This window comes from Heterodontus francisci, chromosome 2 (genome assembly GCF_036365525.1).
Source record: "Heterodontus francisci isolate sHetFra1 chromosome 2, sHetFra1.hap1, whole genome shotgun sequence".
Lineage (NCBI taxonomy): Eukaryota > Metazoa > Chordata > Chondrichthyes > Heterodontiformes > Heterodontidae > Heterodontus > Heterodontus francisci.
In genome coordinates this window covers 57,065,354-57,091,220 of record NC_090372.1, presented here as the reverse complement: position 1 = coordinate 57,091,220, position 25,867 = coordinate 57,065,354, and the positions used below count along the sequence as shown (strand labels likewise).

General features: G+C 44.9%; 1 protein-coding gene across 2 annotated transcripts in view; it reads right to left on the bottom strand.

Moving 5' to 3' along the window:
- Nucleotides 1-25,867, bottom strand: part of ankhb (ANKH inorganic pyrophosphate transport regulator b) — a 191,083-nt gene that overhangs the window by 17,227 nt on the left and 147,989 nt on the right. For both annotated transcript variants that reach the window (XM_068058496.1, XM_068058489.1), the window contains exons 9-10: nt 11,531-11,660; nt 3,770-3,893 (exon numbers count right to left, since the gene is read on the bottom strand). In XM_068058496.1, the coding sequence (XP_067914597.1) occupies nt 3,770-3,893; nt 11,531-11,660 (254 nt within the window). The remainder of the gene's footprint in view (nt 1-3,769; nt 3,894-11,530; nt 11,661-25,867) is intronic.

Below are 25,867 nucleotides of genomic sequence, written 5' to 3'. Positions count from 1 at the left end.
GCCAGCACAGATTTGTTAAGGGCAAATTATGTTTGATTAACTCGATTAAGTTTTCTGATGAAGTAACAGAGTGTGAATGATGGCAATGCAGTGAATATTGTGTATACAGACTTTGAAAATGTGTTTGATAAAGTACCACATATTCGGCTTGTTAGCAAGACTGAAGCCCATGGGATAAAAGGGGCAATAGCAGCATGGATACAAAATTGGCTCAGGGATTGAAACAACGTTGTGGTGAATATCTGTTTTTTGGGTGTGAGGAAGGGTTCAGTACTAGGATCATAGCTGTTTTCAATATATAATAATGACTTGGACTTGGGAGTACAGGGCACAATTTGAAACTGGGAGATGACATAAAACTTGGAAGTTAGTAAACAGTGAAAAATATAGTAATTGACTTCAACAGGATGTATACAGACTGGTGGAATGGGTGGTCACATGGCAGATGAAATTCAATGCAGAAAAGTGCAAGGGTGATAGCTTGTATTGTCTCTCCTCATTCTTCCTACAAAAGGTAAGTGGTACAATTTTAAAGGGGAGTGCAAGAACAGAGACACTTAGTGGTGTTCCTGCACAAATCTTTGAAGGTGACTGGACAAGTTAACAAAGCAGTTAGTAAAGCATATGAGATCCTCGGCTTTATAAATAGAGGCATAGAGTACAATAGCCAGGAAATTATGCTAAAGCTATATAAAACATGAGCTTGGCCCCAGTTGGAGTTCTGTTCAATTCTCGTCACCACACTTTAGGAAGGAATTGAAGGCTTTGGAGAGATTTACTAGAATGGTTTCAGGGATGAGAGATCACAGTTACAAAAACAGACTAGAGAAGCTGGGGTGGCTAAGAGGAAATTTGATAGAGGTGCTTAAAGTCATGAAGGGTTTAGTAAATGAAGAGAAACTGTTTCCAATGGCTGAAGGGTTTATAAGCAAAGTGCACAGATTTAAGGTGATTGACAAAGGAATCAAAGATGACATGAGGAAAACCTTTTTCATGCAATGAGTAGTTGGGATTTGGAATACACTGCCTGACAGGGTGGTGGATACAGATTCAATAGTATGGGGAAAGAGCTGAGGAGTGGGACTAAGTGGAGTGGGACTAAGAGTCAGTGCAGATTTGATGGGCTGAATGGCCTCCTATTGTGCTGTACTACTCTATGATTCTACGATTAGAAAGAGTGTAGAAAAAGACTGATCCCAAGTGCAAAGGGCATGAGCTATGAAAGAAGGTTAGAGAAGTCTAGGTTCCTCAGGGGAGATTTTTCTGGCCATGTGGTTAAGTGCAATGAGTAGAGAGAACAAAAACAATCAGGCCGCAAAGGGGCTGGATAGCCAGCCAAATCTTTTATCCATAAATTTACATAATTGGAAATTTGTGAAGACTCCTTTCTGATGGAACACTCCAACCTGTGACTAAGAAAATCTCTTTACAGTGTGCTGGAGAATTTGTTGACTGCTTTTCATTTCTAATAGACAGAAAATACAATTGCCTTTCGTAGAATCAATCTCCCAGGCTGTCCACAATGCAAGCTACTCAGCACAGTTCACACACTACCATAATGTAATAATTTTATACATCTATGGGCTCCTCATAAACTGATAAAGCACTTTATAGCGCAAAGGAAACGATCAGATGTCAAGAGGGAGGAAGGAAAACAGAAACTTAAGGGACTGAAAACAAAAAAAAGGTTTCTTTTTAAAGAAGAGTTTTAAAAGTGTAGAGATAGGTGGAGGGATTTAGGGAGAGAGTTGCAGAAGGCAGGAATGTAGCAGCTGAATGGGTGGATGGTGATGGAGAAACAGCATATTTATGGCAGCGATGTCAGATTGGAGGAAAGGGTTGAGGTAGGGTGGTGTGTGAGTTTTGAGATCAAGAGAAAGAAGAATAAAATCAATTCAAAAAGGCAGAGGGAGACAGTGAGTGATGGCTATGGCATTCTGAACGAGTTGGTAACTTGGGGAGGTGGGCAAACTGGCAAGGAGAATACAACATATGCCAACATGCAACCAAAGATTAACTCCAGCAATAAAATAATTTGGAGAGAGGCTGCTAGGTGATTTATCATTAACTTGAAGCCGGAGTGTAATTTCCCCCTTTAAAGTTGCATCTTACTTGGTGCACACAAACCTTTCACAATGTCTCGAATAAAAAGTGCAATATAACCATAAATACCTTTACAAATCTTAAAAGAAAACCTGCATTATAAAGTGTTTTTGGGCAGCTGCCATCTATTGTAGTACATTGGTTAAAGTATCAAAAGATAACTGGGTAAAGATTTTCCAAGTTTCTATCAGTGGCAAGGTACTTTTGCTGGCGTGAGCAAAGATCTTAAAATTACAAGCAGTGCATCTGTGATTTTCCTGATTTGTACCTGTGGTGAGTCAGCACTTGGACAATCTGGTCCCGCTAAGTCTCTTGCTACTACAGCAGAGCAACTAATCAAGTTTTATATAATTATACACAAAACAATATCAAATTCAGACTAGACATTGGAAACATTCCACCATTCTGTTTGACTACTGGTAATGCTAGTAGTGAGAAAAATGCAGACGTTGATCTTGTGCCTCCTGACTTTATTTCATCCCCAATAACTAGTGTCATAGTGAACTCCCCCATCTCCCAATTACTAGTCTTGTAATAGTGAATATATGAGTTACATTCATCCAGTTTGCCTGCTGATTAATCTCAAATAAAATGCATTATGATTAGATGATTTGCTGCTCTTACTTGGGTCAGCAGCTCTGGCCCAATGAGAAGGTCTCAGACAGTTTAATGGTAAGACAATTACCAAGACAGTTCACCCAGTTATGTGCTTGAATTCAAATGAAAAGCTGAGATTTGGTGTCTTTTAACTGAATTGTGTCAGATAAAACTTTTCAACTAGGGAGGGGTATTAACATTAGTTCCAGTAGGAGGGAAACTTACAGCCTGGTGCAAAGAGATTAATATGTGAAAAGCAGGGAAAATGTCCAAATTTAAGAGTAACTGAAGAAAGGAAATCTGAGCAAAGTACTTGAAAATTCTCACTTTGTTATTCAGCGCATGAATCTCTCTTCTGAATGTGCAGTGAGCTCAGCTCTGTCAGATACATTGAGCTGAAGGAATAGCATTAAATGTGGCCTTCAGTAGAAGAAAGACTTGCATTTATCTGGAAATACTCAGCAGGCCAGGTAGCATTTTCTATTTTTGTTTCATATTTACAGCTTGTGCAGTATTTTGTTTTTGTACTTGCATTTATCTAGTGCCTTTCACAATCTCAGGACATCGCAAAGCTACAGCCAATAAAGTACTTTTGGAATTCACTGTTGTAATGTAGGAAATGTGGCAATCAATTTGCACACAGCAAGGTCCCACAAATAGTAATGTGACAATGATCAGATCTATTTTAGCGATATTGGTTGAAGGGTAAGTACTAGCCAAGAAACCAGTGAAATGTCCCCTGCTTTTCTTTGAAATAGTGTCACAGTATCTTTTATGTCCACCTGAGAGGCCAGATGGGGCCTTGGTTTAATCTTTCATCCGACAGTTAAGCTGACAATGCAGTACTCTCTCAGTACTGCAGTGTCAGCCTAGATTGTGTGCTCAGTGTTCTGGAGTGGGACTTAAAGCCACAACCTTCTAAATCAGGAGGTGAGTTTGCTACCAACTGAGCCATGGCTGACACTAGTACAATTAAGCACTTGATGCAAAGCACAAAATGTCCCATTCCGCACAAAGTCAACAACCACCCAAGAATTACATTCTAATCACAGCCACTACTCATACTGACCCCATATAAGGGAGCACAATTAGACTTGTAATGAGTAGCACTATCCTCAGCACTGAACTGGGTGCCAACACAAATGTCTTCTTCAAGGTCATCAGCCAGCCAGTCAGGTGCGCTCGAATTGTAACTGTGTAAGAAAGAGTGAATGGTTAATGACTCATTTAAAAAAAAAGCACAAGTAGAGTTACACAATTACAGATTTCATTTTAGTTTCAAATAGCCAAAAAAGATCTATTTCTGCATCATCATTAGAGGTTAGAGTCAGGCAGGCATATTCAAAAAAGACATTTTCTTTTGAGTATGTGCTAAAATCAAAATAAAGTGATCTATGTTGTCCTTTGCTGTGTGTACTATAATATTAAAGAGCTGAAAATCCCCAGACGCGATGAAGCAGAAATCATGCTCAGCTCTGCTCACGACCCCACCAAAGTATCCAAGGTCAACGAATCAGAGTAATGTTAGCCGGGTAACCAAGCCTACATGGAAACATCTTTGGCTCTGAATGGAAGTGGTGGGAGTAAGAAGGAAGGACAGGAAAAAGGAGTGCAAATGGGTGATGCTCTGTATGAAGAACACAAATTCATAAAATTGCTCAATAGTGCGACCATTAAGGGACAATTTATTTAGGTTAATGCCTAATTTTCCCCTAACAGTGATTCTCATTGAACAGTTAAATCAGTAAGCTAGGTGCTATTGCATTGGGATGAATTTTGCACAAATTACTGTTTCACTATCTGATTTTGTGTACTATACTACATAGTATGGAAAAAGGCAAACCCTACAAATCAACAGAGGCTATTGTACGGGAGATGAAACACATCCTGACAAGTTCAATGGATGGAAAGTCACGTGCATCCATTAATGGGTGCGTTATCCACCCCACCCAATTTTTCTCGATGTGCTATGCCTAGGCAGTCCTTTATACGGAAAGATGATTAAAACATGTCCCATTATGTCTTGTATATAGATATATTTGTTACAAAATATATCAACCTATTTCTATCTAGTAAAAGCATCACGCTACCCATTGTAGCACTGAATCATAAAAACCAGAAGTCGATTGTAAATTTGTGTTGCATTAGCTGCCATATTTGTTACCAAACACCCCTTGGATCAGGAGCAAAACAACACACACATGGAAGTGGGGCAAGGCCAGGATTGAGCCCAGCTTTAATGCCCTCCATAGTTAAATAGCTGTCTATTTCTTCTGCCTAACCTCATAAAAGGGAAAGCCACCTTTGTGAGGTAACAGAGTAGTTTGGGACCCATGGCACCCAGACTGCTTCTGGAGAGGAATGAACAGAATGCAGACTCTTTGAAATCTCTTTCCAATCATAATTGATAATGAATAAAATCATTTCTGCCATTTTTGGACAGACTTTATTATTGATTTGTTTTTCTTTCCATAATTTACTCATTTCCTGTCCTAGAATTATTAACATTAATGTTCAAAGATTTTGAGGAACTTGATGACACTCCCCTTTCTGTCATTTCACAGGGCTGGTTTAAAGTGAATGGGATGAAGGGCTTTTGCCTCAGGTAGCTGGAAAGATCCTGAGAGTTTAGGCAATTTCAACTCAGATCTTAGTGAACATGGCCTCATTCAACTAACAGGAGAAGTCCAAGCGAAAGTAGGGGAAAGTGCAATTCCCACCTGTCTGGTGTAGTGGGTCATCCCATCATAGGATCAGCCTAATTAAAATATTTGGATGAGTTAATCAGGAAAGCCACTGACTTGGAGCTCACTCACTGAAGCATAGTAACGACCAAATTGCTGACTTCAAGGGGAAGGCACACAAAGAAAAATGGATTTGCAACACAGCACAAAGCTTTGTTGAAAAATAACAGCATTGATTTTAAGTGCACCATCCCACCCACCCCCTGCGACAGGCAGTAAGTAGTCACATCAGGTGTTAAAATCCTGAAATTCAAAGTTTAACAACAACAATTTACATTTATCTAACAACTTTAACATAGTAAAGCTTCTCAATGTGCTTCACAGGGGTGTTATCAAAGTAAATTATGAAACAAAACAAAACCAAGCCACATATTGGGAACAAAAACGAGAAATGCTGGAATCACTCAGCAGGTCTGGCAGCATCTGTGGAAAGAGAAGCAGAGTTAACGTTTCGGGTCAGTGACCCTTCTTCGGAACTGACAAATATTAGAAAAGTCACAGATTATAAGCAAGTGAGGTGGGGGTGGGGCAAGAGATAACAAAGGAGAAGGTGCAGATTGGACCAGGCCACATAGCTGACCAAAAGGTCACGGAGCAAAGGCAAACAATATGTTAATGGTGTGTTGAAAGACAAAGCATTAGTACAGATTAGGTGTAAATACACTGAATATTGAACAGCAGCAAGTGCAAACTGAAAAAAAACCTGAAAAAAATAGTGGGTAAGCAAACTGAACAAACTAAGATGAAATGAAATAAATGCAAAAAAAGATTGTAAAAAATGTAAAAAAGAATTTAAAAAAACAAACAATAACTAAAAATGAAAGTAAAATGGGGGGCTGTCATGCTCTGAAATTATTGAACTCAATGTTCAGTCCGGCAGGCTGTAGTGTGCCTAATCGGTAGATGAGATGCTGTTCCTCGAGCTTGCGTTGATGTTCACTGGAACACTGCAGCAATCCCAGGACAGAGATGTGAGCATGAGAGCAGGGGGGAGTGTTGAAATGGCAAGCAATCGGAAGCTCAGGGTCCTGCTTGCGGACTGAGCGGAGATGTTCCGCAAAGCGGTCACCCAGTCTGCGCTTGGTCTCCCCAATGTAGAGGAGACCACACTGTGAGCAGCGAATACAGTATACTACATTGAAAGAAGTACAAGTAAATCGCTGCTTCACCTGAAAGGAGTGTTTGGGGCCTGGGATAGTGAGGAGAGAGGAGGTAAATGGGCAGGTATTACACCTCCTGCGATTGCAGGGGAAGGTGCCCTGGGACGGGGACGAGGTGGTGGGGGTAATGGAGGAGTGGACCAGGGTGTCGCGGAGGGAACGATCCCTTCGGAATGCTGACAGGGGAAGGGAGGGGAAGATGCGACTGGTGGTGGCATCACGTTGGAGGTGGCGGAAATGGCGGAGGATGATCCTTTGAATATGGAGGCTGGTGCGATGAAAAGTGAGGACAAGGGGAACCCTGTCACGGTTCTGGGAGGGAGGGGAAGGGGTGAGGGTAGAGGTGCGGGGAATGGGCTGGACACGGTTGAGGGCCCTGTCAACCACAGTGGGGGGAAATCCTCGGTTGAGGAAAAAGGAGGTCATATCAGAAGCACCGTCATGGAAGGTAGCATCATCAGAGCAGATGCGTCGGAGACGGAGAAACTGGGAGAATGGAATGGAGTCCTTACAGGAGGTAGGGTGTGAAGAAGTGTAGTCGAGGTAGCTGTGGGAGTCGGTGGGCTTATAATGGATATTGGTAGACAACCTATCCCCAGAGATGGAGACAGAGAAGTCGAGGAAGGGAAGGGAAGTGTCAGAGATGGACCATGTAAAGGTGAGAGAAGGGTGGAAATTGGAAGCAAAGTTGATAAAGTTTTCTAGTTCGGGGCGGGAGCAGGAAACGGCACCGATACAGTCATCAATGTACCGGAAAAAGAGTTGGGGGAGGGGGCCTGAGTAGGACTGGAACAAAGAATGCTCGACATATCCCACAAAAAGACAGGCATAACTAGGACCCATGCGGGTACCCATAGCGACACCTTTTACTTGAAGGAAGTGCGTGGAGTTGAAGGAGAAGTTGTTCAACGTGAGAACAAGTTCAGCCAGGCGGAGGAGGGTGGTGGTGGATGGGGACTGGTTGGGCCTCTGTTCCAGGAAGAAGCGGAGAGCCCTCAAACTATCCTGGTGGGGGATGGAGGTGTAGAGCGATTGGACGTCCATAGTGAAGAGGAGGCGGTTGGGACCAGGAAACCGGAAATTGTCAAAATGACGTAGGGCGTCAGAAGAGTCATGGATGTAGGTGGGAAGAGACTGGACCAGCGGAGAAAAGATAGAGTCTAGATAGGAAGAAATATGTTCAGTGGGGCAGGAGCAGGCTGACACAATGGGTCTGCCGGGACAGTCCCGTTTGTGGATTTTGGGAAGGAGGTAGAAGCGGGCTGTCCGGGGTTGTGGGACTATGAGGTTGGAAGCCGTAGAGGGAAGATCTCCAGAGGAGATGAGGTCAGTGACAGTCCTTTGGACGGTGGCTTGATGTTCGGTGGTGGGGTCATGGTCACATATTGGGACATGTTACCAAAAGTTTATTTAGAGGTAGGTTTTTAAAAAAATATTGCAAAGGAGAAGAGAGGGAGAGAGCCAGAGAGGTTTTGGGAGGGAATTCCAGAACTCAGGACTTAAGCAGCTGAAGGCACAACCGCTTATGGTGGAGCAATTAAAAATGGGCATGCACAAGAGACCAGAATTGGAGGAGCGCAGAGATCTCAGCGGGTTGTAGGACTGGAAGAAATTAGAGGGATATGGAAAGGCAGGGCCATGGAGGGATTTGAAAACAAGGATGAGAATTTTTAAACTGAGGTGTTGCCAGACCAGGAGCAATGTAGGTCAGTGAGCACTGAGATGATGGGTGAATGAGACTTGGTGCACATTAGGATACGGACAGCAGAGTTCTGGATGAGCTCCAGCTTATGGAAGATGCAAGGTGGGAGGACAGCCAGGTGGGCATAGAATAACTGAGTCTTGAGGTGACAAGGGCATGGATGAGGGCTTCAGCAGCAGATAAGCTGAGGCAGGGCAGAGGCAAGTGACGTTATGGATGTGGTCTGGGTGATGGAGAGGATATGGGTTGGAAGCTCAGTTCAGGGTCAACTAGGTTGTGGACGGTCTGTTTTAGCCTCTGACAGTGGCCAAGTAGAGGATGGAGTCTGAAGTTATTGGCTTTGGTTTCCCAAATATTTAATGGAGGAAATTTCTGCTGATCCAATACAAGCAGCATGACAGATCAGATGCATTGGAGGGGTTGAGAGAGGTGCTGATGAAGTAGAGCTGGGTATCGTCAGCTTACATGTAGAAACTTGATGTGTTTTCAGATGATGTTGCTGAGAGGCAACATGTTGATGAGAAATAGGAGGGGTCCAAGGATAGATCGTAGATCGTTATGGTGTGGGAATGGGAAGTGAAGATATTGTAGGCTACTCTTTGGCTACGACTGGATAGACATGAATAGAACCAGGTGAGAGTATTCCCATCCAGCTGGACAATGGAGGAGAGATGTTGGAACAGTATAGTGTGATCAACCACGTTAAAGTGTGCACAGAGGTTGAGAAGGATGAGGAGGGATAGTTTACCACAGACAAAGTCCTTTAGAATGCTATTCGTAACTTTGATAAGGGCCATTCATTGCTGAAGTGGTGCAGAAACTGATTGGAGGGGTTCAAACATGGTGTTCTGGGAAGGATGGGCACAGATTTAAGATGCAACAACGCATTTAAGGACTTCAGAGAAGAAAGGGAGGTTGAGATAGAGGTAAATGTTTGCAAGGTCAGAGGGGACAAGGGTGGGTTTTTGAAGTGGTGGGGTGATGATAGCCGAATTGAAGGGGTGGGGGCAGTGCCTGAGGAGAGCGAACAGTTAACAATATCAGCCAATGTGGGTCTCATGATTAGATTAGATTAGATTTGATTAGAGATACAGCACTGAAACAGGCCCTTCGGCCCACCGAGTCTGTGCCGAACATCAACCACCCATTTATACTAATCCTACATTAATCCTACACTAATCCCATATTCCTACCAAACATCCCCACCTGTCCCTATATTTCCCTACCACCTACCTACACTAGTGACAATTCATAATGGCCAATTTACCTATCAACCTGCAAGTCTTTTGGCTTGTGGGAGGAAACCGGAGCACCCGGAGAAAACCCACGCAGACACAGGGAGAACTTGCAAACTCCACACAGGCAGTTCCTGGAATCGAACCCGGGTCCCTGGAGCTGTGAGGCTGCGGTGCTAACCACTGCGCCGCTGTGCCGCCATGGACCAGATGAGCTTGGATAGAGCATGAGGGAAGTTTGGCTGAGTTGGATCGGGCACTGGAGGGAAGTGGCTGAGGCAGCTGAATGGATGGTCCAATTTTAGTGATAAAGAAGTCAATGAGCTCCTTACACTTGTTATTGGAGGTAAGTGTGGAGGAGGCAGGGGGCAAGAGGTTTAAGAAGACAGTTTGTAGTGCAGCAGAGAAGCTGGGGTTTATCTTTCCATTCTAGGATGATCCTGGGCTTGTTGGTGCATTATGTAGTGCAGCCAGATCTGCCAATAAACAGCTAAACCAGTTGTCTGCCCTAAATGTTCACGTCTGCATTCCTTAGGCTTAAGGGAGCAGGAATGGGGGCTATAACAGGAGAACCACCAGGGAGGGACCAAACTACAACAGCTTGCATTTATATAGCTCCTTTAACATAGTAAAAATGTCCCAAGGTGCTTCACAGGTGTGTTATCAGACAAAACTGAGTTTTAACATCATATTATGTTTCTGCTGGCACAATCAGCAACTCTTACACTACTTATTTATTGTATAGAAGCACTTAAAACAGAAGTTGCTTTGGCCATCTTGGCTGCTGCTACTCCAGAATTACACTGTGGGTTGGATACTTGGCTGCTGGTACCTCATAATTACATTACGAGTTGATTCCAGAGTATCAATAGCAACACAAAAATAACTATGCCCCTGCAAATTGTTTCAATGAGAAGGCATAATCATGGCCTTTGTTTTCTGGAAATAGACCTTCAGTGGCCAGGGAAAATCTGTACAAGCCAATAATGCCAAAATTTGCATTGTTATCCTATATTGTTGGGCTCAGTTTCTTATTGGCCAGGAAAAAAATAGCTGTTTATGTTTACCAATGGGAGACATAACCCTTTTGAGCTGGTGCTCCATATCTCCAGAGACACGAACACTGCTTCATTTTCATTGCAGCACAGATACCAAAGTTGAGACTACAGCTAGCTGCATCCTACAATATAAAGGCAGCCATCACACAAACTAGCTTTTAAATTGGAAAAAATGCTAAAATGACCCAGGAACTGCTAAGTACACACGTCAGAAGTCGAATTCATGCTGGGCAGCAATCCAGTCAGTAAAATCCACCAATATTGTCAGGGGTAGTCTGCCTCTGTGGAAGGCAGCTTAAAAATGGTTTCAATTTTTTTTTTTGAGGTGGTCCAACAGGTTTTAATATTTGGCACAGAATTAACAGAATATGCTTATGTGAGTCATTGAATGTTCCAACAGTTCAAAACCCAACTGTCACAACCACTTGTAATTTTCAGAAGAAACTCCCTCCTGCAAATAATTATACTAAAAATACTAACAACTTTTTCAATAAATTTAGTGAGAGGAATTTCACCTGCTTTGTTTCTTCTGGGAGAGGTGACTGGGTCATTTGTGGGACCTTTTTGGTAATCCTCCCTTGACACTTTAAAAGAAAAATTCTGAATGATCATTTGGGAGCAAAGGTAAAGGACTATTAGGATTTTCATGAATAGAATGGGGCTCTTAAGCTTCCCTTAACTCTTGTTTTCATTCTAAATTCCTCTTGCATCATCCTGAAGAAGCCACACAATCATGAAGAAGCAGACCAACAAGAGTAGGGTAAACTGAGTAACTGCATCTAATCCTGTATTTCACCCATTGTTGCTACAGCAAGGCCTGATCTAAACCATTGTTCTGTAGCCATTTCTGAAAAGTACAGTGCCATTTAGTAGTCAACCAATTATAACATCTCTTGAATGTTGAGGCATTACTTTTAATAAAGCTTCATACCTGGGAACGGGAAGAAGGAGAAGATCCGCAGTGGAATCACACAGAGCTCAGCAAAAGCTAAATTCACACCGATCAGATTAACCAGAATTTTCTCTGACAGATGTGGAGTCCAGAACACAACAAAGCATAACTGGGGAAACAGGAGAAATTTAAGTTAGAAAACATCACAGTGCAGCTTAACAATTATCTGAAAATCACTGTGTGACCACAAATCACCTCCAGATTCAGAACTTCAACTTGAAGTATCAGGTTTAGTTTTTCAAGGATTCCCACACTGGTGAGACATTGCAGACAGCAGAAAGCTTCTCAGGAAGTGGTTGTAATTTTCCGATAAGCTGACTGCTGCATGAGGCCCTGCCTGTCGTGTAGACTCTTAAAAAATCTGACAAAATGTATTCAATCTATTTGAACACCTGTCGCAGATACACAAGTTCATGTTATCAAGTGGTATTAGCTTTTTATAGCTGCAATGGGACTTTCTCACTTTTACTGGATAGCCATCAAATGTCCAGGCACAACATGGGACAGCTATCATGAGCACTTAACACTGGGAAAGAAGGACCATCCCCCTTTGCTTGCTTTATTAGATTAGATTGTTTTGTCTATTTCTGAGATCAGTGTCATTTTTGTTTTACTGCAGAGGAAATTGACTGTATTGTCTAGTGTTTGTACATCCATCTTGCAGGTCACTCTCTACAATTGAGACTAAATATGCAGCCTTGCCTATGTACCATAGGCCAAGCCTACCAACTGAAGAATGGCCCCAGCACACAAAATAGGTAGTTACATGGGCTTTGAAAGGTAGATGTACACAACAGGTGAAATGTTCAACTTCAGCTGACGAATAAAATGGGTGATCGAGGATTGACCAGCCTTTAAACGGAAAGGAAAATCCAATGGAGTGTGTAACAAGCTATGTGCGATCACCTGTTTACACTCCATATTTGAAAGTTCTGCCTGACATTCAATGGAACTGGAGGAAAAAAAAAGTCAGGATGATATGAAAGTCTGAAGCGGAACATTTGAATGTTAAAGGCACAAAAATAGTTATTTTAATAACCACTCTCCCTAAACTCCAGTTCACAAAGACACCTTTATCCTACAAATCAGTTCACAGACATTAAGGGCTACAAATTGGTGTACTCTGGTTTTTGGGCATAGGGACATCAATGCTGCTGTACACACATCACTTCAATGGCTAGGAGACCTTTATTTGCCCTCAGAATGCCCCTCTCTTTTGCACTCTGGTGACTACCGACCAGGAGGCATACCATCTGGGTCTATCTTTGAACTCACCTTTCCAGACGTAACAAGGTCACTGAAACACTTCTGGCACTGCACCCAGTTCTTCCTCACCACGCCTCTGCTGCTGACCTCGTTAGCCACCTCCAAGCCATGCTCTCTCAGTGAGCCTTGCAGGTTTTCTATTGCCACTGGCAGGGAATAGGATGTTTCTGCACTCAGTCACCACCTCCAGTGAGGTGTCACAAAAATGGGGGGACAGGAGGGGGCCTCCCTTCTCACTGCCCTTTTCTCTGGTCCTTCCACCATCCCTTGGGCGAACAGCAACCTCAGTAATGGCTTCCGTCTGCCCTTTAAATTGGGCCCGCCACTGCCTCTGTCCCAACTCCTTTCCGCATCCACTGCCGCTAATTGGATGGAAATGTGATTCTAGGCCCATTAGCTCATTTCCATAACAAAATCACAGCTCCAGTGTGTTCAATTCTGGGTACTGCCTGTGTGGAGTTTGCAAGTTCTCCCTGTGTCTGCATGGGTTTTCTCTGGGTGCTCCGGTTTCCTCCCACAAGCCAAAAGACTTGCAGGTTGGTAGGTAAATTGGCCATTATAAATTGCCCCTAGTATAGGTAGGTGGTAGGGACAGGTGGGGATGTGGTAGGAATATGGGATTAGTGTAGGATTAGTATAAATGGGTGGTTGATGGTCGGCACAGACTTGGTGGGCCGAAGGGCCTGTTTCAGTGCTGTATCACTAAACTAAACTAAACAATTGAGTGGAGTAGAATTGTCTCCTTTTGCTGATTTTTGGTGTTTAATAAAGACAGGATGTCATGCCTATAAAAACGGTACTGTATATAAAATACATTTAGCACTGTTAGGTACAGCGAATCATTAACCACTGTTTCCATTAGGAATTGTGCACTGCCTGCAACATGACTGCAGCACTAGTATTCTTTGTGAATATTATCTTTATTTGAATCTTTTTGATTCAATGTAACAGAACAGACTATTTACATAGAATCACAAACAGCACAAAAACAGGCCATTCGGACCAACAGGTTCATGCTGGTGTTTAAGCTCATCAGTCTCCTCCCCCCTTACTTCATCTCACCCCATGAACATATCTTTCTATTCCTTTTCCCCTTACGTACATATCTAGCTTCCCCTTAAATGTATCTATGATAATTACTTCAACCACACAACGTTTCTCCTGAATTCCTTATTAGATTTATTCGTGGTCAACTTGTATTCATGGTCCCTGGTCTTGAACTCACAAGTGCAATCTTCTCTATGCCTACCTTATCAAATCCCTTCATAATTTTAAAGTCAGGGTTTCATTGGTACAGTAATGCCACGGCCAAACTCAGAAGTCACAATGTTTTGAGAGCTGGAGGTTGATACAATTATCTAGGAAACAGACATCACCGTGCATCGCACACAAATTAAAATGGCCTTTCATCAGAATTTATAATGTACATTTAAAATACAAAGTAATCCTGTACTTCACATACTAATGTAACTGTATGTCAGAGTGCCTGAAGAAGTTTAAATTACTAACAAAACAAGCTCAAACTCTACACTTTTCCAATATGCTGAGCAGCTGATGGTTGAAATGCCTTCCTGAAGAATGTGACAAATTCTGAAATTATACAATTTCTATGGTGGATGTGTGAGTTTGTAAGAAACCTTACTGAAAAACCTTTAATAACATATAAGGAAAGAGCTTTGAGTAAAGCATCCTGGAACAATAGTTCTTAACATGTAATGTAGGTTAAGTCTTGCTGGTGATTGCATTTAAAAATATATGAAATTATCTCCTGTATTCAAAGACAGACTAAATATTGATGGATATAGTCCAGATGGATTTCAAGTTACATGCAGAATATATTGTATTGATGGGCTGATGTCATGACATTGTGCATTGCAGTACTTTTGTGCAGCGCAACAGGAGGCTGACTACCCCATTTACTCAGTTCCATTTACTCTGAACGGTGACAGTTGCAAGCTAAAATCTCCTATCTTGGAGGCTGTGGCAGTTGCGGAAATATCAGATAGTAACTTTTGTTACTTATTATCTCTGGTTTGATTGTATTCCAGTAATGGAGTGAAACTGAACCTTTATCAGTTGTTATGAGAATACACCAGGTGCCTAACTATGTAGGGACGCTATAACTAGATATCTGCTCCTTTCTAACTGATCTTGTCAGCTTAAAAAGCAATGTTACTTTCTATTGACTTCAATGGAAATGAAATTTGGTGGGGTGTATAACAGCCGGCCAATCCACTACCAGCAGTTTTTCTACGCGATGGTGAATGTTAACATCTACCTACTTCAGTTTAAAATTCAGTCATTAAGCACAGTTCTGTCTTCCATCCTTCAGCCAACTTCCTACCTATGGGCCGGAATTTTACCTGTGAAAAACAGGACTCCACCGAGGCGTCAGAGACGTAATATGGCAGTCGATGATGTCGGGTCGGGTCCCCAACGTCATTACGCACAAACGCCATTCTATGCAGGTCGGATGGCGGGCGAGATCGAGGCACCACTCATGGTCAGTTTCCAATCAATTAAACAGTAATTTAGCTCGTTGAAACACCAATTGACAGCAATTTTACGTTGGCTGTCAGATTTTACATTGCTGTCAAACAAGTCGAGGGGTGTGCTAGGAACCCGGCAGGTTTAAAAGAACGGCAGGCTGTGAAGGAGTTGGAGGTACTGTTTTGTTGGTTCTTTATTCATTGTTATTTATTTGTGTGACTTTACAGTTTGTGGTAGTTTCACCTTGTTCAGCAGGGTTCATCTGAGTGTTACTCACTCCTGATCGGGCCCCAGCAGTATTGATTTCTTGGGTGAAAGGGAGGGGGTTGTGTGTGCCTGTCCTTACAGCAGGGTGGTAATACCTGAACTAATTGCAACTGTGGAACACAGCAGCAATGGGAATTGTGCACTCTGGAGGCAGCTCATCTAATGAGGAGGACTATGCTGCAAGGAGGGACAGGAGGACAACTGGCCAGGGGAACACGCAACCAGCTGGCCCAGTGCAGCCTCGTAATGGGAGAGGGAAAGAAGGTGGCAGAGTGGCCCGGGTGCAACCACCTGTCAGATGAGCCTACCTAGCAGGCAGGGTCTATCGCCCACTTTTGAGCTACCTGCAACTGTCACAATGCCAATGCCGAAGAGGATTGCGGCTGCCATGGGAGACTGTCACATCTCTGTGTGAGATGCTGGCAGGGGAAGTTGCTTCAAACTGCATGGCTGGCCATCCAGTGCCGGTCGCACTGAAGGTAACAGTAGCGCTGAATTTCTATGCATCAATAAACTCGTTCCAAGTTTTATTGGCAGATATGTGCAGAGTTTCACAAGCATCAGCGCATCACTACATAAAGGTTGTGACTGATGCCATTTTCAGGCGTGCCAACCGTTTCATCAACTCCAAGACGGACACCAACGTCAGGCCGAGACAGCCAGAGGCTTCAGCACCATTGCTGGGTTCCCCACGGTCCAGGGTGTAATAGACTGTACTAATGTGGCCATTAGAGCACCTGCAGGTCAGTCAGGGGCCTTCATTAATCACAAGGAGTTCCACTCAATGAATGTTCAGCTCGTCTGTGACCACCGAGGGCATCATGCAGGTGTGTGCATGTTATCCTGGAAGCAGTCACGATGCTTTCACTCTGCGGAACTCCCAGGTGCCAGCATTATTCAGCCCTCCTGAACGACTGCAAGGATACATGGCGACAGGGGTTACCGCTGAAGATACGGCTGATGACCCCAGTGAGGAATCCAAGGAATGATGCAGAGGAACATTAGAATGAGAGTCGGTCGGCCACTCGAGTGACAATAGAACAGACTATAGGTCTTCTCAAAATGAGATTTAGGTGTCTCGATTGCTCAGGTGTAGCCCTGCAGTACTCGCCATCAAGGGTCACTAGAATTATTGTCATCTGCTGCGCCTTACATAACCTGGCGATGGAGAGAGGAGAGGCCCTGGAGGATGATCAAGGTCAGCACGAGGCTTCCTCAGACGAGGATGGTGATACGGATGAAGAAGAGGGGCCGCAACCACCTGAACGGCAGGGAGAAGGAACTGAAGGCCAGGTGGAGTTGAGTGCTAGAGAGACCCGGGAGGCTCAAATACTCAGGCGTTTCTCCTGAACAGAGTCTCATCAACCATAAACTGACTTGGCAGTCTGAGATGAGGCATTAACAGCAGCTGGAAGGGCAGAGGCACTCACCTTCAGGGGGAAATCTGATCTGAACCAGGCCATCTCTCCATCAAACACCACACAGCCCAAATTTGTCACCTCTCAAATAATCCTTCTCATGAAGAGCAACCATATCACCTACAACATCAGCAATGACCTGTGACATGTAAAAATGCCAAGTGAAAAATTTTATAATTTTTAGTGCGTTTATACATCAAATATTTACGAATTGCACCAGTGACCCCAGAGTGCTGTTAGTGTGAATTTTAAAAAATGTTTGTGAGTGCTCACGGGTGTGGACGATCCCTCGCCACCAGCCACACCAGAGGCAGGTGGCTGATCAGGCTGCCGGGTTGCTCTGGATGACTTTGGCGGGCGTCCTCTGCCTGCCCAAGGCCTTGCGGGCCGCGGCATCTCAATGTGACCCTGAGAAGTCTCAGGAACACCCTCTGACACCCTGGGAGTATGCGGTGCTGATGTCACTGGCAGAAGAGACAAGGAGCTGCAGGGGCCTCAATAGGGTAGACGGGGAGAACCTGTTTCCCTGGTGGAGGGGTCAGTTAGCAGGGGACACAGATTTGGGGTGATTGGTAGAAGGATTAGAAGGGACATGAAAAACTTTTTCACCCAGAGGGTGGTGGGTGTCTGGAATTCACTGCCCGGATTAGTAATAGAGGCAGAAACCCTCAACTTATTTAGAGGGACCTGGACGTGCGCCTGAAGTGCTGTAACCTGCAAGGCTGCAGCCCGGGTGCTGGAAAGTGGGATTAGATTAGGTGACCAGTTTTTTTTTAGCCCGCGCAGACACGATGGGTTGAATGCCTCTTTCTGTGCCGTAACTTTTCTATGGTTGTATGGACTCTGCTCCTGCCTCAGCTCATGTACTGCTAAAACGTTCTTTTCCTTTGTTATTTCTGAACCTGATTATTCTAATGCATTCCTGGCTGGCCTCGCACATTCTGCCTTCCATAAACTTGAGATCATCCATAGCTCTGCTGCCTGTGTCCTAACTCGCACAAAGTCACATTCATCCATCACCCCTGTGCTCGCTGACCTACATGGGCTCCAGTGGTGGCAACGCCTTAATTTTAATATTCTGATCCTTGTTTTCAAATTTCTCCATGGCCTCACCCCTCCCTATCTCTGTAATCTCCTCCAGCTGCATAACCCGCCAAGATACCTGTTCTTCTCCAGTTCTGGCCTCTTCAGGTTCCTCAAGGTTAATTGCTGCACTATTGGTGGCTGTGCTTTCAGCTGCCATTGCTGTAAGCCCTGGACTTCTCTCCCTAAATTGCTTCCCCCTTTAAACCGCTCCTTAACACCTACCTCTTTATTATATTATTGTGTTACATTATAGGTGCTATCTAAATACAAGTTGTTGTTTCATAATGCAGAGAAATGTAATGTTATCTACTTTGGTAAGAAAAACAGAAAAATGAAAGATTTAAAGGGTGGGGGACTGGAAAGTGTTGATGTTCAGAGGGAGCTTGGTGTCCTTGTATATAAGATTAACATGAAGGTGCAGCAAGCAATTGGCAAAGCAAATGGTATGTTAGCCTTCATTACAAATAAATACGAGTAAATCCTATGGGGTCTTGGTGGGACCACATGTGGAGTGCTGTGTGCAGTTTTGGTCTTCTTACCTGGGATGCGGGACAGAGGGAGCAGACATTTCTGTGAATTTAGAAGAATGAGAGGTGATCTCATTGAAACATGGAAAATTCTTAGGGGGCTTGACAGGGTAGATACTGGGAAGATATTTCATTTGGCTGGGGAGTCAAAAACACTGGTCGCAATCTCAGAATAAGGGGTCGGCCATTTCGGACTGAGCTGAGAAACGATTTCTTCACTCAGGATCGTGAACTTTTGGAATTCCCTACCCCAGAGAACTGTGGATGTCCGGTTGTTGAGCAAATGGTTAGTTTGATCTTAGAGTAGGTTAAAGGTTCGGCACAACATCGCGGGCTGAAGGGCCTGTACTGTGCTGTACTGTTCTATGTTCTAGGATGCATCAGGAGCGCCCTAAGAAGAGCTCCCATATGAAATCGGCTGCTCCCCTATGCCCTCTCAAGGCTCAATTGGTCCTATGTGCTAACCTCAGAGGGATGAGCAGCTTCCAAATGTCGCCTGAGCATTAGAATCAGATCTCTAATGCTCTGGTCCATGGAGGCCATTCCCTCTGTGAGGTTATGCATTGCATTTCAGACTGGCCCCTCCACTGCAGCCACCAATCTGTCAATGGAGGAGGCCAGATGGATAGATGACAGAGAATGTGCAGTACTCAAGCCCTGGATGGACATCTCCAAAGTCTGAGTCATAGCACTCAAAGTATCTGTTAACTCTGCCAGATCTCCACGCACCGCACACTGCACTTGCAGCATCTCCCGCTGAATGGATGTCAGCAGAGGCTCATCATCAACAAGGGGCTCAGCACTGGCCTGGCCTCCCACAGTCCTCCGATTGTCAGACGCATCGGCCGGTACTGCCTCTGGCAGCTGGCCTGGTAATTGTGTGGTGCTAACACCAGGTTGTGACCACAAATCCGAGGAGCCACGCATTCCAACCGAGGTGAATGTCTCTGATTTGGCGCTTGGTGTGGGGCGAGGATGCGACGCCGCACCCTTTGAGGTCCACTCCTTCTCCTCAGAGGTGGATGCATCAGCCAGGGAGACGTTGCCTGGCCACTGCTGTGCTTTACCTGCAGGGAAAATCGGAATGACCAGTTGTGATCAGCATTCCTGTTTGGAAGACATGTTATAGACTGCATTGTGGGCACATCTGTGAGATTTTACAATTGAAAGCACTCTTCAGTGCCTGAGACAATCGCCGCACCACACGCCACCCCCCACCTCCCCCACCCGACCACACACTGGGGAACTCACTCCCCTGGCCAGGTGCGCCGGCCTCGCCATCAGCTATAGCATGTCCTCCAACATCCCCTGCCAGCATTAATACATCCTCCTCCAGTCTGCTCAAATATGCCAGCTTGGCCAAGCCACCACCGGTCTGGGACCTCTCTCGGGCATTATATGCCCTCTTCTCCTGTGTATACACAAAGGAATTAGTTAAGACATATCACTTGGAAGATCACACACTCACCCCTTGGACTGAGCGCTCAAACCAATGCCAGTGAAATGCATGGATGGAGCTCATCTGGACCACTGAGCATCGCAGATGTGCCCATTCTGTGGGCCAAGGCATGGCTGCAACCAATCACTGAACATGGATGGCCTCGACCCTGTGTTGTCACATAAAAGATGAGATGAATGCGGAATTCCCCTTACCTGGGCAGAGCGCAGAAGATCATTGACCCGCTTGCGGTACTGGAGCCATGTCCTCCTAACAACTCCACGGCTGCTGACTTCCTCCACTACCTCCAGCCACGCCTTCTTTGTGATTTGGGAAGGCCTCCTTCTTCCGTTGGATGGGAAGAGGACCTCTAGCCTTGCCTGAGCTGCCTGGAGGAGGATATGTAAGGATTCCTCTGAGAAGTGGGGGGCCATGCAGCTACTTCTCCTTTCCATTGCTGCAATTAGGTTCTGGTGGGGTTCTGTTTTTTCTCAAAGTGTTGGCTTGGTGGGCACTGTCAGTCCTCCAACAGTCCTTTCACCCTCAATCCCTTGGTTTTCTCTCGCAGATGTGCAGTGTCTCCTCTCACTTGCTTCAGGTAAGCCTCTCAGAGTCACAGAGATTGCTGACAACCCTTTGAAATGGCTTTCAACAAACTCTTCCAGCTCTTGCCACGCCCCCGCTGATGTTCAGCCTCCCGCCAGTATGCGCCCCTTTCACTCAAATACGCCACAGGGCCGCTAATGGCTGCCTCGCGTGTGATACCGGCAGCAACGAGGCGCAGAGCGGGACCAAGTTCTTCACCCATTTCCGCCTCATTGGACACTGAGCAGCCGAGAGCAGTAAAATTCCGGCCATGGCGTGTCATGAAAATCCTACATGCCAAATGGGAAATATCTGTGTTCACTACGGAGAAGGACAATGTAGGTGCAGAGATCAGGGAGGGGGATTGCGATATACTTGAACAAGTTAGCATTGAAAGGGAGGAGGTATTAGCGGTTTTAGCGGGCTTAAAAGTGGATAAATCCCCAGGCCCAGATGAGACGACACTAAGATTGGTGGAGTAGCAGATAGTGAAGGGGACTGTCAGAGAATACAGCAGAATATAGATAGATTGGAGAGTTGGGCAGAGAAATGGCAGATGGAGTTCAATCAGGGCAAATGCAAGGTGATGCATTTTGGAAGATCCAATTCAAGAGTGAACTATACAGTAAATGGAAAAGTCCTGGGGAAAATTGATGGACAGAGAGATTTGGGTGTTCAGGTCCATTGTTCCCTGAAGGTGGCAACGCAGGTCAATAGAGTGGTCAAGAAGGCATACGGCATGCTTTCCTTCATCGGACGGGGTATTGAGTACAAGAGTTGGCAGGTCATGTTACAGTTGTATAGGACTTTGGTTCGGCCACATTTGGAATACTGCGTGCAGTTCTGGTCGCCACATTACCAAAAGGATGTGGATGCTTTGGAGAGGGTGCAGAGATGGTTCACCAGGATGTTGCCTGGTATGGAGGGCGCTAGCTATGAAGAGAGGTTGAGTAGATTAGGATTATTTTCATTAGAAAGGCGAAGGTTGAGGGGGGACCTGATTGAGGTGTACAAAATCATGAGAGGTATAGACAGGGTGGATAGCAAGAAGCTTTTTCCCCAGAGTGGGGGATTCAAATACTAGGGGTCACGAGTTCAAAGTGAGAGGGGAAAAGTTTAGGGGGGATATGCGTGGAAAGTTCTTTACGCAGAGGGTGGTGGGTGCCTGGAACGCGTTGCTAGCGGAGGTGGTAGATGCGAACACGATAGCGTCTTTTAAAATGTATCTAGACAGATACATGAATGGGCAGGAAGCAAAGAGATACAGACCCTTAGAAAATAGGCGACATGTTTAGGTAGAGGATCTGAATCGGTGCAGGCTTGGAGGGCCGAAGGGCCTGTTCCTGTGCTGTAATTTTCTTTGTTGTTTGAGATGTATCCCAGGCTGCTATGTGAGGGAAGGGAGGAGATTGCAGGAGCTCTGACACAAATTTTCAAATCCTCTCTGGCCACAAGAGAGGTGCCAAAGGAGTGGAGGACAGCGAATGTGGTACCATTATTCAAGAAGGGTAGCAGGGATAAACCAGGTAATTACAGGCCGGTGAGTCTAACATCAGTGGTAGGGAAACTATTGGAAAAAATCTTGAGGGACAGGATTAATCTCCACTCGGAGAGGCAGGGATTAATCAGGGATAGTCAGCATGGCTTTGTCAGGGGGAGATCATGTCTTAACAAACTTGATTGAATTTTTCAAGAAGGTGACTAGAATGTATAGATGAGGGTAAAGCAGTTGATGTAGTCTACAAGGACTTCAGTAAGGCTTTTGATAAGGTCCTGCATGGGAGATTGATTACGAAGCTAAGAGCCCATGAGATCGAGGGCAATTTGGCAAATTGGATCCAAAATTGGCTTAGTGGCAGAAGGTGATAGTCGAGGGCTGTTTTTGCGAGTGGGAGCCTGTGACCAGTGGTATACCGCAGGGATTGGTGCTGGGACCCTTGCTGTTTGTAGTGTACATTAATGAGACAGTATTTATTTATAGGAAGCGATTCGTCATCGGCTGTCCCTCGATTCAAGGATGACGGCTACTCAAGGTCACTAGTTTCTGCCATGGGTCTTCAGGTGACTGAACAGGCCGATTCTCGACCGCAGATCTTTGGGCACACGGGGCACTACGTCCCACAAGGAAGTAGGATCCAGAGGTGAGGATTTGCTTCTTTTCCTTTCCTTCTCTGCCGCTGCTCTGCTTCATCATTAAGGCTTTTGGACTCAAAGCATGATGCAGCTTGATGGACAAGTTGTCGCCATTTTGAACTATGGGACGCAAGCTCTGCCCAGTCATCAATGTTAATGCTGCCGCGCTTCAAAAAGAGCTTCAAAGTGTCTTTAAAGCATTTTCTTTGTCCTCCGCTGGAACACTGGCCATTTGAGAGTTGAGAAAACAGTACCTGGCGAGGGAGACGGTTTTTGGCCATCTGGACACAGTGTCCAGTCCATTGAAGTTGGTTTTGCAGCAGTTTTGCCTGAATGCTTGTGGAGCTGGCTTCAAGAAAGGCACTAGTTTTTGTTCAACGGTCCTTCCATTGAATCCAGAGGGTGCGGTGGAGGCATTGCTGATGGAATTTTTCTAGCGCTCTTATGTCGCTGATACATAGTCCAGGTCTCACTGCGGTACAGAAGTGTGGTGACAACAACTGCTCTGTATATGAGGATCCCCTCCGTGGATCACCACCTTGATGTGGTGGACAGGCTTGAGCGCTCCGACGATCCCTTCAGCAATGCCATTGCTCCTTGCTCCCGGCAAGGTCAGGGGGAGGCGGTGGACAAAGTGCAGTCCAAAAAGTCCTCAACGGCAGAACAGGCGAAGGAAGGCTGTGCATCTCACCAGCTGCGAAGGCGGGAGAAGGCTGCAACGGCAAGGTGGGCCCGGTCATTGTGGTTCAACACATCACCGAAATCTGACCACCAATCCGTCAAAATCATGTGGACAATGATGGTGCCCCAAGATCCCCACATTAAACAAGGTCTTCTACAGGCTTCTACCAGAGTCTATTTGCTCAGTCCTGTGGTGGAGAATTGGCGATGGGCACAGGGCTGTGAACCTGGGAGTCCCGAGTCACACAGGCGACAGGAAGCGATTAACTATAGTTCAATTATGTCGCTATTATAATCATTTCTCAAACAAGCTTGTCTTAGAAATGGCTGATTACCCCACACATTTCTTTTTCGACCTTTGTTAATTCTGCATGCCTTTCTAATTGTATAAGATACTTTGCTTGGCAGAATGTAGCATGAATACTTTAAGCTAACAGGTTTATCGTGATCACCTTATATGTTTTCTCTCAATGATTGGGAGCACAGTGATATGCACTGCTCCATTTTTGGAAGGGTTTTATCAATTTGTTCACTGCTTTTTATAGCAGTTCGGGAAATAACAGTCTTTGTTGTGCATTGCCTTAAAGGTAGTGTCAAAGTTTTATACATTTTAAGCTGAAACAAAATGTGCTTTTGTTTGTAAATAGAAGTTAACTTGGTTAACATGGTTATCATGGTTACACTAAAAATTGTGTGAAACTGATCATTAGCCCTGTGGACCTAGAGAGCTTCGAACTGGCCCTTTGAGAAATAATGCTATTCCTTTAGTTAGGACTGGTTTGAACCCATGCCCAGAGATGTCTGCCAATCCATTTTGCTACATTTGCCTTCAAGTTTTAAAGCAATGGTTTTCAATTATTTCGGTGAGTTAGTTTCCAAATACTCAGCCATCAAAACAAAAGCAGAACTGTCACTCTATATCAACAAAACAATGTTTTGTGCATAGTCAAAAATATTATTCATTCTCACTAGGTCAAAACCACAGGAATTCCCTGCCTTACAGCATTGTGGAAGCATCTTTACCACATAGATTGCAGTGGTTCAAGAAGGCAGCAGAGACCCAGCTTCTCAAGGACAGCTAGAAATGGAAAAGAAATGCTGATCTCAACCAGCAATACCCACATTTCAAAGAAAGATGGGAGAAGGAGGGGGGAGAAGGAGGAGGATAAGGAAACAAACAAAGAGGAGGATGAGGAGGGATAGAAAAAAGATGGTGGGCAGGAAGGAGAGTGAAAGAGAGGGGGATCGGGAAGAAAAAGACAGGGAAGTTTGCTCAGCAGCAAGAAGCAGACAGATTTTTATCTGAGTAAGGGTGGCCCTATCTTTCACAACAAGAAATTCTGTTGGGGAAGGGCTATCCAACAGCCAGACCATGAAATTCTGCTGAGAGGGGGAGGGGGCAGGGAAAGAGGTTAGTGGTGGGAGCAGACAGCATCCTCACAGAAAGACATGCAATTCTGCTCAGTGAGATCAAGCTGTCCTGCATAGTTTGTCTGGAAGTTAAGGGGCAAGATTGTCCGACCATCTACCAGCAAAATTATGGTCACTGAGGGTGGGGTTAAAGTCCTTCCTTCTGACTGGAGCCATAAGATCTGTTCCCAATGGAGAGAAAGAAAGAGTTACAACCTGTGGCTAGCTGTCTTAAAGTTGTGAGGGAAGGGGAGAATGGCGAGACAGTGTACAGTGGCTGGTTGTGTCATTGATGATTTAACCATCTGCAGAGCCAGAGATGTGTGGAGCGTTGAAGGTCGATATAATTAAGGTTGATCAAATGTTCCCAGGTTCCTGAATGTAGATGATGAATAACAAAATCAGGTTATTTCACTGTCTTACCTCAGTTTGAGGTTGTGGAAAGGTCTTTACACACTGCTTAGTGTTACTCAGCTGTAAGTGACAGCAGCATCAGTTCAGTTCAGAGATACAGCACTGAAACAGGCCCTTCGGCCCACCGAGTCTGTGCCGACCATCAACCACCCAATTATTCTAATCCTACACTAATCCTATATTCCTACCAAACATCCCCACCTGTCCCTATATTTCCCTACCACCTACCTATACTAGTGGCAATTTATAATGGCCAATTTACCTACCAACCTGCAAGTCTTTTGGCTTGTGGGAGGAAACCGGAGCACCCGGAGGAAACCCACGCAGACACAGGGAGAACTTGCAAACTCCACACAGGCAGTACCCAGAATTGAACCCGGGTCACTGGAGCTGTGAGGCTGCAGTGCTAACCACTGCACCACTGTGCCGCCCCTGGTGAGGATAGTATTGGCTTGGCATTATAATCAAACAGCCTGTTTATGCCATACCTTTGCATGAATCAGCCCTTTCAGGAGATGAGGGAAGAAAAGGAGAACATTAAAGAACAAGGAACAGTACAGCAAAGGAACGGGCCATTCAGCCCTCCAAGCCTGCGCCGATC